This window comes from Nyctibius grandis, chromosome 7 (assembly GCF_013368605.1).
Source record: "Nyctibius grandis isolate bNycGra1 chromosome 7, bNycGra1.pri, whole genome shotgun sequence".
In the NCBI taxonomy this organism is placed as follows: Eukaryota; Metazoa; Chordata; class Aves; order Nyctibiiformes; family Nyctibiidae; genus Nyctibius; species Nyctibius grandis.
Window position 1 is genome coordinate 36,384,247 of NC_090664.1, and position 15,466 is coordinate 36,399,712.

Sequence of the window (15,466 nt, forward strand, 5' to 3'; positions counted from 1 at the left end):
ACCACGTTTCCTAAATAGAATTCACCCTAAGCTATCAGAAAAATTACACTGCAGATAATATATTTTGAATTTTTATTCAGGAATTCTAGTCTCCTTTATTCCATGATTTATGCTGAAAATATAAAGAGATGCCCCAACTGAAAATACATAAGATTTTTGGTAGGTAAAAACATTCTTTTTTCCCTCCTTAACTGTTGGGAACAGACTGTAATAAAGGGAAAAATGCAACCTATTTTCTTTTTGTAGAACAAAGATAGGTGTTGCCGTCATGTAACATCAGGTGCACTGTGAGGATAAGCAGGTTTTCTGCAAGTTTTTCTGAATGTCAGTATGCCACACCATATGGATTTTTACATGTGATGCTAATTTAGGCCTGGATTCAGTTCAGTCTGGGTCCTGAAGTGCCTGGATATATGCTTAGTACTTCTTGGTTCTTACAGTCCACAGCCACAATGAAGACCCTCCAGAGGATAACCAGGATGTTGGGTGGGCCAGATCACCTTCAGAAAATGAGGTGTCTCTGCCACCAATCCATTGTTTTTGTAGGGACCGTAAGATGAATAGGCTTTTAAGTGAAGTGCCTTGTGTATATGCCTGAAGGGTGAACCTGGGCATTCCTGTCATTTGCAATCCAATAAGAAGATGTCCCCTAATAAGTGTTTGGTTGTCTGGCTATGATTTTTTTCTTTATTGTTTAATCTACATGGATGTACAACTTGATGTTTGTATTTTACCTGATGGTAAGGCACATTGTCACAGGAATTTCCTTGTAGGTGGTTTGTCATGCCCTTTTCCTCTGCATGGGTGAAAGATCAAGCATTTTACCAGTGTTATGAATAAAATCTCTTATCTCAGTAACAGGCACAGGGAGTGTATGACTTGGGGAAAATGTTGGCCATGTGGGGTCTCATGCTGAAATGATGTCTGGTTTCATGTTGACTTGAATGATTATTTTGAGTGTTGTCCTATCAGTTGCAAAAGAGTCAGCATATTACTTAAATGCAGAGTAAACACAACTTCAAAACATACACCTAGGTCTTTACGCAGAGAGCAAGTTTAGTGCAATTAGCAAAGAGGCAAATTGGTCAAAAATCCTTGTACACCTTAAACTATGAATGGCTATATTAAACATATTGCAAAATTACTTTTGTAACATGGAAGCAATTCTATTTGTGTGTTAAAGAAGTGTTTTGTTGTATTGTTTTTCTTAAGCTGGATGGATGGCACTCCAGTGAGTTACTTGGCATGGGCACCGCACGAACCTAACTTTGCAAATAATGATGAAAACTGTGTAGTTATGTATAGGAATTTAGGTGAGTTTTGTATGTTTGTTCCTGAACTTCATTATTTGTGTGTTTGCATCACAAGTTTTTTTTCTTCTGAAGCACCCCTTCCTCCCCCTTTTTTTGCTCTTTTGCAAAATGTCATAGAAGTAGAACATAGTATTGTATTGAGGACTTAATAGTTTTGTGCCCTTATGTTTACCTTAAGCCTAGCATAAGGAAGCTCTGATAGAGGTCTGTGGTTGTGATTGCTGTACAACTGTTTTATATTTTTTATTAAAATTGGCTTAATGTGCAACTATAAAATTGATGTTTCTAGTACCTGGTTCTACGCTGCTTTTAACATTCTGTAATTACAGTGTGTATAAAGTGACATATTTATCCTAGATGCTGATACAGAATGATAATAAACTGAGAGACTCTTGAGGATTTGATCTTATCTTTCCAACTAAAAGCACTTTGTATAAGAATGAGTGAAATTGATTTCCATTTAACCAGCTCTGGATGTGGTGTCATACAGTTCCCCATTTATCTTACATTCAGGATTTTGGAATGATATAAACTGTGGTTATCCAAATCCCTACATATGTGAAAGGCACAACAGTTCCATCAATTCAACTGTTCCTCCAACAACATTTTCTACTCCAAGAGGATGTCATCCAACTTGGCTTTCCTTTCATAATAAGGTACCATAACAAATACAGTGCATGTTGGATATTTGGCAAAGCATTAAATAGAAAACAAGGGAATGATTTAATAATATTGTTTCTTATTAGAATAAAATATTTTTATTTTTTGCAGAGAGCTGGTTGATGCCTGCATGCTTTTCTTTTTTTGCCCATCCACTGTTTTGCAGGAAAGGTGCTTTTTTGATGCTTCTAATGAGGTGGCAGATGAGCATATTCGGTTGCAGCTCACAAAAGTCATTCTCTAGTCATCTCTTCAAACCTTTTGATATGCATTTCCTAAAGAGTTTAGACAGAGTTCCTGAAGTATTGATGCTTTGATCCTGATGTTTTTTAACCAAACCATAATGCTTTTTCAGTACTGAATACATTTTGTCTTCCTTAACTTTACTGACATGGTATGCTTTGTAGAGTCATATAAATAAACAAGCAGACTAATATCAGTCTTGCATAACTTACCACTGTTAGCTGACTGTCTATAAAAAGTCACTTTTTGCTTATTTTCTAGGGATTTCAGACCAAATCTAGTATGTGTCTTGTTGAGCGAAACACTTTCTTGAGACCTTTAATTTTATATAGAACAAGGACCAGCGCAAAAAACTCCTTTTCAGCTGAATGGTTTTTTTTTCAGATAAATGCATTATTTTACTGCCTTTTCTTCATCCTGCTTTGCTTAAAGCAGTGGTTTTCAATCTGTGAGGGATACTGGAGTAAAGATAATATATAGAGAATTTGTTCATGTTTTAGTGTTACAAAATATTTGGATCTACAGAAGATGAACGTATCACTTGGCATGCTGCACGAACAGCTTGCATGAATTTAGGAGGAAACCTGGCCACTATTCCTAATGAACAAGTGCAAGGTACTGTGTATAGTTTTGTAGCAACTAGATGAGATGACATTTAATCTTTACAGGACGGCTGTTGTATTTGTGTGAATATGGACAGGATTTGAATAATGACTGCACATCTGATTTTTGTTCCAAACCATATAATTTTTAGAAATTTACAATGAAGTCTTCGCCTGAATCTACCGAATTTTAATGTTGGCTTAGATATATATATGCGTGTATATTGTCCTGGCAGCCAAAGTAGCGCTTTTTATGCTTACGCATGATGCCAGCTAGACCCAGCAAGTTCCGTTGCAAATGATGTAGTTTCACTAGGTGGCATTAACTCACTGCATGGCTTTCCTATTAACTCAAGCAGAACACCTTTAGTATCAGAACTTGCTGTCTCTGAGCAGCTTGGGGCAGAGATTTGATGGCTCGTACACCTACCCACAACTCACCACATAGATGTACCATTCTTTGCACTAGAGGAGCTTGTTTTAGTGAACTTAAGAGCTGCATCCCTGACTGGGGGAGATGAGCAGAGGGAAATTACCTCATGCTTGAATAAACACAGCATGCATTCAAATTAAAAATTGGGGAAGATTTTGATAGATGTTAATAACACCCTCTTTTTAGAGATGCTGTTTTATACTACAGTGATGAGAGACAGATGTTGCACAACACATACTGTTTGTGAACTGCAAATAGCATACTGAAATATCAATCACTGTAAAACAAGTCTGTGTTGTAGTTTGAGCAATTAAATAGTTTAAAATTAGACTGCTGACAGGAACTTAGTACTAGTTATGTTTTTCACATGTGAAGAGATGAAGAATCAAACTTTCACTTTTCAAACATATTTAAGTTCTTATCCAACATAATTTCTGCAGTACAGATTTCAGGTGGTTCATGCACAGGGCTTGAATTCTAGGTAAAAGAGAAATGAGCAATAAAGCTATTAGCACGGAACTGTTGTTATTGCTGGCAATAGGGGCATAAAGGCTTGAGTTCCTGTTACAGTTTCTGGCAGAACAGCAGTGCTAACATTTGGCAAAGAAATCTACAGGTTTCATTTCTGGAAGTGTAAGTTGCGTTCATTTTAAAAGACTAAAGAAAGGTGAACGGTTGATAGAGCAGACAGAAATTCATCTATTGTTTGCAGAGAAGAGTAGGCTCATAACAATGACTGTTGCAGTTGGCAAAAGCCATGATATGTTCATTTTATCAGTGTTTGATGTATTGTGGATTAGTGGGTTGATGAATGCCATCTGACCTAGCCTGCTCTATTTGTGAGCTAACCACGCTAGCTAAGACACACAAGCACCTTCCTGGACTGTGCAAAGCTGTGGTAATTGCTTTGCTTGTGATGAATAGTTCTGTTGAGACTCATTTTGAGCATGTCTCTTGTGCATTCTGCTCCCTACTAAGACAATGCAGGCTATTGCCCGGGTGTTCCAGGGAGAGAAGAAACACTCTCACAGTTCTATAACAGCACTACTTGTGCAGGTGCACAAGTTCTAGGTGCTTAATGGTGCTGTCTGTATGATGCCATTAGGAGGTAACCACTCTGGTGGGATTATCAAAAATGTATGTGGTATACATGGCTGTATATTTCTAAGTCAGCTGTGGGACTAGGATTCAAAAGTGTCTTGAGACATTATAAAAAGCATGGGATTTTTCATGCTTTTGGGATTCATCCCAATACTAGGTTAGATACTTAGCTGAAGTATTTTGCCCCAAGCCACAGTTATATATCTGGTTCCCTGTTCATTAAACTCAAAAGTAACCTCCTTTTCATCTTACCTGCATGTGTTGTCAACAAGAAAGTGTTCTGTATTTCAGAAAAAATATTTAATATCACTAGACTCAGTGAGGCCAAACATTTCAATTGTTCTTCATTAAAAGTATTTCTCTTTTTCTTTGCCTTTTTTTCACCCTAGCTTTCCTGACCTTCCATATGAAAGATTTTGTTACTGATACATGGATTGGATTAAATGATATAAATCATGAAATGAGGTTCCTCTGGACAGATGGAACAGGAGTTTACTTTACAAACTGGGCCAAAGGCTTCCCATCAGGACACATGGATTTATACTCATATGATGGCCAGGTAAATAGCAATCACAAATTGTTCACTGAAATTTGATTCTAGGTTGCATTTATGCATTTGTTGAGATTTGAGACATGTTACTGCTTGACTTATTACTTTCATACTTTTATACATGTCAAATATAAATCCAAAGAGAGTGAATGGTTTTGAGTCCTTGGGCAGTTGCTGTATTAGCTGGTGACAGAATCTGTGAAGTGCTCATACAAAGACTTTTTTCAGATTTGGATTCTCTGTGTCTGTGAAAGCTACATTGCTTCTGTGCTCACCCCACATTCTCTCATAGGCTCTGGTAAAGAGAACAGTGGGATTCCTGCCTCGTGGCATTTGCCCCAAAAGCACACCGAATGAGCACATCCTCCTAGTCCTCTGAGCGCAGTTGTGCCTGAACTTAGCAGGTTTCTCAGTTGGCCTGTAGCTTGCAAGGGGCACTTACAAACATTCCCCTCAAACAGCCGTGTCTTACATCATAGAAGCAAATTCTGCCAGTCACATTTGCGGAAAGACATACCTCTATAAAAAGACAGCCATTCAGTTTTAAAGACAAAAAAAAAAAAAGAAAATCACTTCCCCTATTTCTCTGTCATACAAACTGATCTGATGATAGGTCATAGAGTTCCTCTCTCTGATCTTATGTGTTTAGATAGTTCTGTACTATGGAACTACAGCACATTATAGTACTAGCTCTATTTCTCTTGAATGCCATTTTTGATGTAGAACTCTTGTTTTTATGTATAATGTCCTTTTTCCTGTTTTTGAAAGTAGCACCTCTGAGCTTCTTATCTCTAACGGAGAGAGAAAATTTAGAAGAATTCGGAGTTCAAAAGAGAACATCTTTAAAATGTTACTTCTGGGAGGAATAATATATATTTTTTTCTTTTTATGAAAAGTAGTAGGATTTCTGTGAATTCTTCTGTGAAAACATATAAAGTCCCTATTTTATAAATGTCAGATTTATTTGTAAGTTTACTTGACCTTAGCAAAAAGTAAGTTATCATAGTTAATACTATGCAACTATTCAAAGATTTGAATCCTAATGCGTTTCACTCACAAATGAAGTGTTTCTCTGTGCATCTCCTCCTGGACAGCAAAACCAAAGAAGTAGATAGAATAAAATAAATATGGATACTTCACTGCACAAAACCATTTGTACACATGCAGCCTTTTGTGTTCATCACTGTTCTAATTTTGCTGTGTGTACTATTGTAGCTTGCAACAATATATTTGAAGAGATTGATATGTCAGAAATTTTGCATTGCCCATTGCGGGTCCAGGGTTTTTTCTGGGGTAAAGTTAACTGGTCTTTTCTACAATAGTTGACTTCTCCTTAAATTGTCTGCGGCTTTCCTTCTCTCCATGCTGTATGCCTGGAGATACGAGAATACCGGAATTTCTCTCATCTGCTTATGCACCCCAAATTGCACAAGAGAGAGCAACGTTAAGAAATTTGTGAAGTGCAAGAGGAACAGAACCTCCATATCATAAAACTTATGCTGTTAAACGTTAGAAGGATATGAGAGTAAAACTACAGCATTACTTGTGTCTGAAGATGCAAAAGAGGGATGAAAGTTTTGTATTTGCTTCTTCTAGCTACTTGTAACTGATTTTATGTCTTTTTGCCTCGAGGCTGATTGTGTTGTCATGAGAAACAATCCTGTTAAGGAAGCAGGGAAGTGGGCTGATGAGAGTTGTGATAACAACAGAGGATATATATGCCAAATTAATGCAGGTACTTGTCTTTTTAGTTAAAACACAATCAAACCCTATGTTTTTTCAGGGAATTGCTTGGGTGTGTGGATTTCAACATTATTTCACTTCCAATAAAGATAGGTCCACAAATTGTTTTTCAGTCAGGAACACAAAGGTCATATGCGTCAGAGGTCCAGTTAGAGTCAGTACTCTCAGCTGACCTTTCCCAGTAACTGCCATGTTGCTACCTTCCTGAGCTGGAATTTGTATCTGCATCTTTGTGTTTAATATGACCCTTGACATGATATTTGTTCCGTGATTTTGTCTGTCATTTTCTGAACACATTGGCTTTCAAAACATGTTCTGGAAAATACTGTCTAGTATATGTAGCATGAACTATCTGGAGTGCAACTGTAACTCACCCGCACCAAACTTGAGCTAATTCACCTTCAAAAAGGAAACTAAAAAGCAGTGAAAACCTGAATTTAAGTACCTGATTGATTTTTAAGGACTGGTCTGTTGTGGAGTTTTCCTTTTCTCTCGCAAAAAAAAAATCACTGGAAAACAACACATTCTCAGCAAAGCATTTATTTTGATGAAAAAATATTTTATTAAAGAAGTTATGACCTAATCTAATCCTAATTCATTTCAGTAATACTGTTCTGGAGGATTACACAGAATGCTCCTTTGCTCCTTGTCAGAAGTTGCTTTAAGCAGCTCTTTTCCTTTCTATAGCTTTGTAATTGATTTTTACTACTGATGCTAGCTTAAAGAATAGCGCATCTAACCCATGCTGATCAAAAGTCAGGGAATATGAAATCAAGAAAAAAGGCTTTTGTTTAATTCTATTTGCAACCACAGTGAAATCATAATCCACTTTTGAACAAGTATATGAGTCTCTTTTCATCCTTTATTTTACAGATGCTGAGTTTCTGCCTTCGACAAGTTCATCCCCATCCAGCATTATCCGTTATGGTAACAGTAGTTATTTGTTCATCCATACCAAAATGAAATGGGAGGATGCCCGAAAAAACTGCAAACGTGATCAATTTGACCTTTCCAGTGTCTTAGACCCCTACAGTCATTCGTTCCTGTGGCTAAAGATATTAAAGTATGGGGTGCCTATGTGGATTGGCCTTAACAGTAATGTGGTAAGAACATCAAACCAATTGAACATGATGGTGCTTCTCTTATGGACAAATCAGGAACTGAAAAGTCTTACTCTCTCTCTTTACTGTATCTTATAAGTTTATATCTTGGTCCTAAATACTCTTATGGGCTGTCAGATTTACAGGTAGGAGTCCATCCTCTTCCATTACTCTGATTAAATTGTATATATTACACGTTTCTCACATTTTTTTTGTGGTATTACACTCTCTGCACTTGCAAACAAGACACTTTAGGCTAGCATCTTGAAACATCTCTTGTATATATGGTGTATTTGAGATAAAATCCACATATCTCAAGATGTACAGTGGAAAGTATTCTAAATAACAGGACCTAATTTTCAGAAATAGAATAAGGTGCTGTTGTGATGACTCTTTCAACATTTTTGAGGATAGTTAGGCAAATAATTAATTGGTTTACCTAATTTAATTTTATTTGTCTCTCCTCTCCCAGTTCTTTGATATTTTGATACTTTCTGAATGTTAAAATACACCACCCTTCTTGGCACAGACACTCGTCCCACATTCACTCCATTTGGCTGAGCACATGAAAGAAATACAAATGAGTGAACATAATACACCACTTCCTAAAAATGAAAAGATTCCCCTAACCTAATCAACAGGATGATTCACTGAATTCACCAGCTTTGGTGGGAAATGATTAAGTTTTTAAATATACTTTAAGTTAAAATAATCTACATTTCTTGAAATCTGGGGGGAAACAGATAGTACAAAAATTAGTCATCAGACTTTCATTCCTACAAATTATTTTAAATGAAATTTTTGTTAGTCCCAAATTAACAGTTTTGTTAAGTTCAAAATAAATTCAGTGTCACTTACTCTGCATTTCCTTTTGCTGAAAAGCATTTGTTGCGCTGCTGTTTTTCTCAATGAATAGATGCTTGTCACAACATAAATTTAAAAGTTTGAGCCATTTTTATTTGTTACTGATTTCTAAAAAAACCCTTCTAGCACAAGGTGCTGCATAGACAGACATTTGACTGACAAATGAATGGCTAATGCTTAGAATTTAATAATTCTTGTTGATTTGTTTTGTTCTTAGACCAATGGGCGTTATGAATGGATTGATAACTGGAGAATGAAGTATACTAAATGGGCTGAAGGGGAGCCAAAGCAGAAAATAGGCTGTGTCTATCTAGACGTTACTGGAGCCTGGAAGACAGGATCCTGCAATGAAAGTTACTTCTCTGTTTGCAAAAGACCTGATGGTAAAAACTTGTATCTAACCATTGCAATTACAATGATTATCTCTTTAGAGTTCATTGTGCTGAGTGGTCTGCTGATATATACTTAGATGCTTTTTTTTATTTCAAGAGCTAAATAGATGAAATCATTATTATTTACTTGGGTTGAATGGGGCTGCTTTAAAATGAGGGCCAACACATATTAAGAGAGAGCTGTGTGACTATGAATACCCATCACTTTAATAATATTAGATACATTTTGCAAATCTTAGACTCATGTTACTCTGCTATTTATTCTGATATTAAGTATGCAAGACCAAAAACCTCAAAAATCAAAAGGTAATGAAAATTCGGTAGTAGTCACACAGGTTTGGTGCTGAAGGGGGAAGAGATGAATGACCAAGCCATAAGGTGTCACAAGGAATGTTTACTTATAACAGCTTTCCAGCTTTTCCTTTTAGAGTCATAGAATCATAGAATAGTTTCGGTTGGAATGGACCTTTAAAGGTCATCTAGTCCAACCCCTGCTGCAATGAGCAGGGACATCTTCAACTCGATCAGGTTGCTCAGAGACCCGTCCAACCTGACCTTGAATGTTTCCAGGGATGGGGCATCTACCACCTCTCTCGGCAACCTGTTCCAGTGTCTCACCACCCTCACTGTAAAAAATTTCTTCCTTATATCTACTCTAAATCTACCTTCTTTTAGTTTAAAACTATTACCTTTTGTGCCCTGCTAAAAAGTTTGCCCCTGTCTTTCTTATAGGCCCCCTTTAAGTACTGAAAGGCTGCAATAAGGTCTCCCTGGAGCCTTCTCTTCTCCAGGCTGAGCAACCCCAACTCTCTCAGCCTGTCTTCATAGGAGAGGTGTTGCATTCCTCTGATTATTTTTGTGGCCCTCCTCTGGACCTACTCCAACAGGTCCATGTCTTTCTTGTGCTGAGGACTCCAGAGCTGGACGCAGTACTGCAGGTGGTGTCTCACCAGAATGGAGTACAGGGGAAGAATCACCTCCCTTGACCTGCTGGCCATGCTGCTTTTGATACAGCCCAGAATAACAAACTACAAGTGGTATAGAAATGTTTAAGGATACTTCTTCAGGTCACCTTCTCTTATGTTTTTGGCCTGAAACTCCTGTTACTATCATCTGATAATACCTTCTGCATTCCATGATATTAGGTCACAACCCGTAAGACCGAGTTCATATGGGCCCTAATTCAGCAAAGCAGCCAGGTGTGAAAATACATTTGTGAGTAGAGTTGAGCTGAACTTAAGAACGCATTAAAAGTATGCTTGGATTCTTCGCTAAATTAGATTTCTTGAGACTACAGTCACAGTACTTTTTGTTCATAGTTTTAGGACTTTTTCCTGTTATTGTGTTGTAGTAAGTGGTATAGACTATCAAGATTACTTTTTTTTGAAGACCTGAGTGTGTTTTCCAACATTTGGTTAGAATAATCTATTAATGATAAAAGAATGTATAAAAAGCTGTTTCTTTAAATTTTGTGCTTTTTAAAAAAAATTTTTTTTAAATAGTTCAAGCTCCCACTGAGCCCCCTCAGCTTCCGGGAAAGTGCCCTGAATCAGAAGGACACAAGTCTTGGATCCCTTTCCGAGGTCATTGCTACTACATTGAGTCTTCATCTACAAGAAACTGGGCCCAGGCGTCTTTAGAATGTCTTCGACTAGGTAAGTACCCTCCTTAATCAAAGAGCACATCTCTCTGACTTGTTTTTCCTCTCTATGGAAAGCTGAACATGTGCTATGTATTTTTGTGATTTCAAGGATGGTACAAGTGTTGGACAAGACAGTCGCATCCAATTATTGCCCTAATTTGGGAGGAGATGGAAAATAGCTGTCTACAAGGAGCACACACAGTCTTTCATGTGTGTGGGACCAGGCAATAGAGGAGCTATGTGGTCTGGAGTGAAGTTCACAAAAGCAGAAACTTTGTCCTTTGACCCTACTAGGAGGTAGACAGCCTCATCCACACCCGTCACTAAATCTTATTTTAATGGCATTTTCTGTCTTTTCTATTCCTGATCTAATTCCTCCCTTGATTATTGCAGTTTTATGCCACTGGAATGAAAGTTACAGCTCTCCAGGCTGAATAATGTAGTAGGAAAGTAGGGTTGTTGTGTTGCTTCATTCTTGCACATTTGTTCTCTGGGAAAGTGATGTAAGATTCATTATGCTGGACTTTGTATGTCTAAAGCACTGGTGTCTATAGCATTGGTGGCAATGCAGCTTAGGTGTCTGACCTCCCATTAGAGTATGCAGAGATCTTGTTCATGCTGTCAGTGGAACTGAATTCAGATTTATCTTCACTGGAAGTATATATTGATATTTGATCGGGTGAATTGCACCCTGAACTCCACTGACTGAATTGATTATGTCTGCACTGATAATAAACCTGCCAGTGAAACCCATGTCAAATATCGACACCTAGAGCTGGGTAAGAAGAATCTTACTCCTTCTGCTAGTACTCAGGTTAATTCTTGGGTTCTCTTGAACTAGTATGTTGCCAGGTCTAGTTTGAGAAACTAGTATTTTTGAGGGAAGGTTCAAGATTTGGTATAGGTTCTTTAAATCTTACTATATTCTCCACATCAACATTTGCATAATATTTGGGTGAAGATACTTGATAATATACTTTTAAATATAGAAAAGTCTCCATAATGCAACACTTGCTGTAACTCAGTCTTTAAGACTATGACAATTGTTACAGTGTGACCCATTTCCATACAGTCTTCTGAGTTCTTTTGTTGACATGACAGATGGTGTCTTTGAAAGCTGCAATGTATGTTCTTAGTTACTCATAGTCAAAAGTACCTTGACAGCTGTGCACATAACAGCTGTTATCTGCAGTTCTCTGCTTTAAGTGGAATGATTGTAATTTTGAATAAGTTTGTACAAGAAATTAAATAACATTTATTTTCTTTGGAGGACTGAGTTTCTGAAACAGACTTTCAATAAGAACAGTGGGGAAAATAAATGAAGGAGTTTTAAGGTGAAGTTTGAGAGGAATTGAATGATGGTGTTGCATGTGATAGCAGGTTCCCTGTCTTTGTTTCCTCCCCTGAACATCTCATAGTAATTGTGCAATCTTGAAATGCTCTTCTCTATCTCATCATATGTCCCATACCCCTGGGTAACTCCCCTCAGTCTGAAAGGTACTCTGGCATTGACTTGTCTCAATGCGTTTCACGCCTGGACACTAGGGCTGAGGTTGACTTGCGACAGCCTTAGGAGGGGCCTGAGCATGGATGTTCCATCCTCTGAGTCCATAATTTGGGTTCTTCCCCTGCCATTGTGCCTCTTTGCTCCTCTGGGCTTGTGGAGATTGGTCTGTGATGGGCTGATGGCTCCTGAGATGGGCCTGGGAGTAGCCAGGGAAGGGGTCCCCGTCTGCCATTGTCTCTCTGTGCTCCCTTGTGGATGTTCAGTGAAGATTTTTATCACAAAACCTAACAGTAACCAAACATCAGATACCATTCAGTAAAAGAGGAACAATTAGAAAAACATAAAGACTACAGTGGAAAAAGAGGAACGTTCCATGTTCCCTTATGTTCTGCTGTCCCTGCTTGCACTCTGGTTTTTGTTTGCAGTTGGACATTTTCCAATTATATCGTACCCATAGTAGAATTCTGAACCACAGTAGAGTTTATCAGTAGCTCAGCGGTGATTCAAATGACTTTTATATTTTCATTCTCTGTAACTGTGCCTTCCTTAGCTGGGAAAAAAATACCTTCAAAAATTCAAGAGCCTAATCAAAACAGTCAAGTGCCAAACACAGCTACTGCTCCATACCTATTGACTGGATTTCAGCCCCACACTAAAGAGAACTGAAGATGCACTTTTGCCAGTGTTTAATGCCACTCCATACAAAGTCATGTAGCTCATTGTGTCTGCTGGCTCCATGCTGTGACTTCTTGACTTTGCTAGAGCATCATACAGAATAAATCATTATGGCAGAATGCCTAGTGGTGTGTGTGGATAACTAACAGGATACTACGCTAAATAGGCAACAGATCACAGAATCACAGAATCAATCAGGTTGGAAGGGACCTCAGGGATCATCGAGTCCAACCATTGCCCTGACACCACCATGTCAACTAGACCATGGCACTAAGTGCCATGTCCAGTCTTTTCTTAAACACATCCAGAGATGGTGACTCCACCACCTCCCTGGGCAGCCCCTTCCAATGTCTAATGACCCTTTCTGAGAAGAAATACTTCCTAATGTCCAACCTGAACCTCCCCTGGCGAAGCCTGAGGCTATGTCCTCTTGTCCTATCACTGGTTGCCTGGGAGAAGAGGCTGACTCCCACTCCACTACAACCTCCCTTCAGGTAGTTGTAGACTGCAATAAGGTCACCTCGGAGCCTCCTCTTCTCCAGGCTAAACAACCCCAGCTCCCTCAGATCTTCCTCATAGGTCAGACCCTCCAGACCCTTCACCAGCTTGGTCGCCCTCCTCTGGACTCACTCCAACACCTCAACATCTTTCTTGAAGTGCGGGGCCCAGAACTGGACACAGTATTCAAGGTGCGGCCTCACCAGTGCCGCGTACAGAGGGACAATCACTTCCCTAGACCGGCTGGCTACACTGTTCTTAATAGAGGCCAGGATGCCATTGGCCTTCTTGGCCACCTGGGCACACTGCTGGCTCATGTTTAGCTGGCTGTCGATCAGCACCCCCAGGTCTCTTTCCGCCAGGTTGTTGCGGCCAAAGTGTAAGACTTGGCACTTGTTCTTGTTGAACCTCATGCCGTTGGTCTCGGCCCATCTATCTAACCTGTCCACATCCCTCTGTAGGGCCTTCCTACCCTCCAGCAGATCGACACTCCCACCCAGCTTGGTGTCATCTGCAAATTTACTGAGGGTGCACTCAATCCCTACGTCTAGATCATCTATAAAGATATTGAACAGCACCTGCCCTGGATGACCAAGATGATCTTTCTCTGATGGCTATAAAGAGAATGTAGGAAAAAAACCTAGACTTGATTGAAGAGTTACACTAAGGACTGTGCTTCAGAAAGTCAGCAAAGTCTGTGCTATACATGAGCTGTACAAAGGCTCAGAAAACATTTAATCAGTAATATGCAAAGTTATATAGTGTACAGACTGAAGTTATACATACTTTTTACTAAAAACTTTTAATCTTGTTTAGAGTGTTTTTCATTTTTTTAAAAAGTATAAATTTATGGTCAATACCATACTGGCCTGTTGTATTTTGTCTAGAGCTGTTGTTCAATTATGTTTCTATTTCCCAGTGGATGAGGAAACAAACAAAATGCTAGTTCAATGTCATGGAAATGACAGGAAATACATCAGCAGCAATGCCAGAGTCCTTCATAAGATATTATCCAAAGTTAGTTTTTGTTTGAACTTCAAACTCCTTTTGGAATTTGGCACAGATAATCAGTGGCAAAAATAAGACTGGCATTTGACAGGACAATGAGAATGCTTTCCACTGTGAAACTTACATCTCTAAGACATTTTTTTTTCTCTGTGTCTTCCAGGTGCCTCTTTGGTGTCAGTTGAAGACTCAGCTGAAGCCAACTTTCTGGCATACACCATTGAGCCACTTGAAGGGAAAACATCAACTTTTTGGACAGGAATGTACAGAAACGTGGATGGTAATTTCCTCTGACATCTTTTTGTTTGGTGAATAATTGTCACAAGCTGTTTGACGTGGGTGTTGAAAATTTCACATTATACTTCTGTAATACACAAAAAGTGAAATTAGAAAAGGTAATATATTATCATTATAGGGGAAGCTCGTCAATTGTAGTCAAGCAATAACCAGTAACGTATAACAGAAAGATCAGGCACAGAAAGTTCATCTTAAAGCAAGAAAAGTAATTCACAACAAAGTAAGGCACAAAGGTGCATATAGCAGAGTACAGACAGGACCATGTTGGGAGCTGAGCCAAAGTCAAATGGTTCTTCTCAAATGTGGAGAGGCCCTGGGTTGATATGCTTGTCATTAAGATACTCCAATTTTTGAGCTAGAGAATAATGTGGCTAGTCTTTGGCATCACCACCCTGGAATGACCAGTCACCCATCTTTGGTTACAGCTGGCCCTCAGAACAGCTTCACTTTGAAGCTGGAATTGTTTTTGTCTTTAGAATTGTGTATCACAAGTTTTTCTGTTTTCTGCCTTCACTGTAAGGAAGTTAAGGTAAGAGACAACAGGCTGCTTTAATTAAATCTTAAAATTGCTGATTATTGCTTTTTCATTAATACAGTTAGTATTCAATTAAATAGGTATTTCTGTCTTTGTGATAGACCTAAAAGTTACTTCAGCCTTGTGCTGTTCAGGCTAAAATCTTTGGTATAACAATGTCAGAAGCAGGACTGCAGAATGGTTCAGGTGACTTGGGGTGGGATTTTCTTGAGTTTTGGAGGTTTTTTTACAACTGCTTGCTCAACCACTTCAATGACAAACCAGTTGTGAAGCAGACAAGTATTCAATTACATTACTTGAATCTTA

At 38.6% G+C, this 15,466-nt stretch overlaps 1 protein-coding gene across 2 annotated transcripts in view; it reads left to right on the forward strand.

Annotated features, from left to right (window-relative positions):
- Positions 1–15,466, forward strand: part of LOC137665622 (macrophage mannose receptor 1-like) — a 68,519-nt gene that overhangs the window by 47,071 nt on the left and 5,982 nt on the right. For both annotated transcript variants that reach the window (XM_068404873.1, XM_068404872.1), the window contains exons 19-27: positions 1,213–1,313; positions 1,827–1,969; positions 2,717–2,831; positions 4,742–4,911; positions 6,535–6,637; positions 7,519–7,748; positions 8,827–8,992; positions 10,504–10,656; positions 14,492–14,608. In XM_068404873.1, the coding sequence (XP_068260974.1) occupies positions 1,213–1,313; positions 1,827–1,969; positions 2,717–2,831; positions 4,742–4,911; positions 6,535–6,637; positions 7,519–7,748; positions 8,827–8,992; positions 10,504–10,656; positions 14,492–14,608 (1,298 nt within the window). The remainder of the gene's footprint in view (positions 1–1,212; positions 1,314–1,826; positions 1,970–2,716; positions 2,832–4,741; positions 4,912–6,534; positions 6,638–7,518; positions 7,749–8,826; positions 8,993–10,503; positions 10,657–14,491; positions 14,609–15,466) is intronic.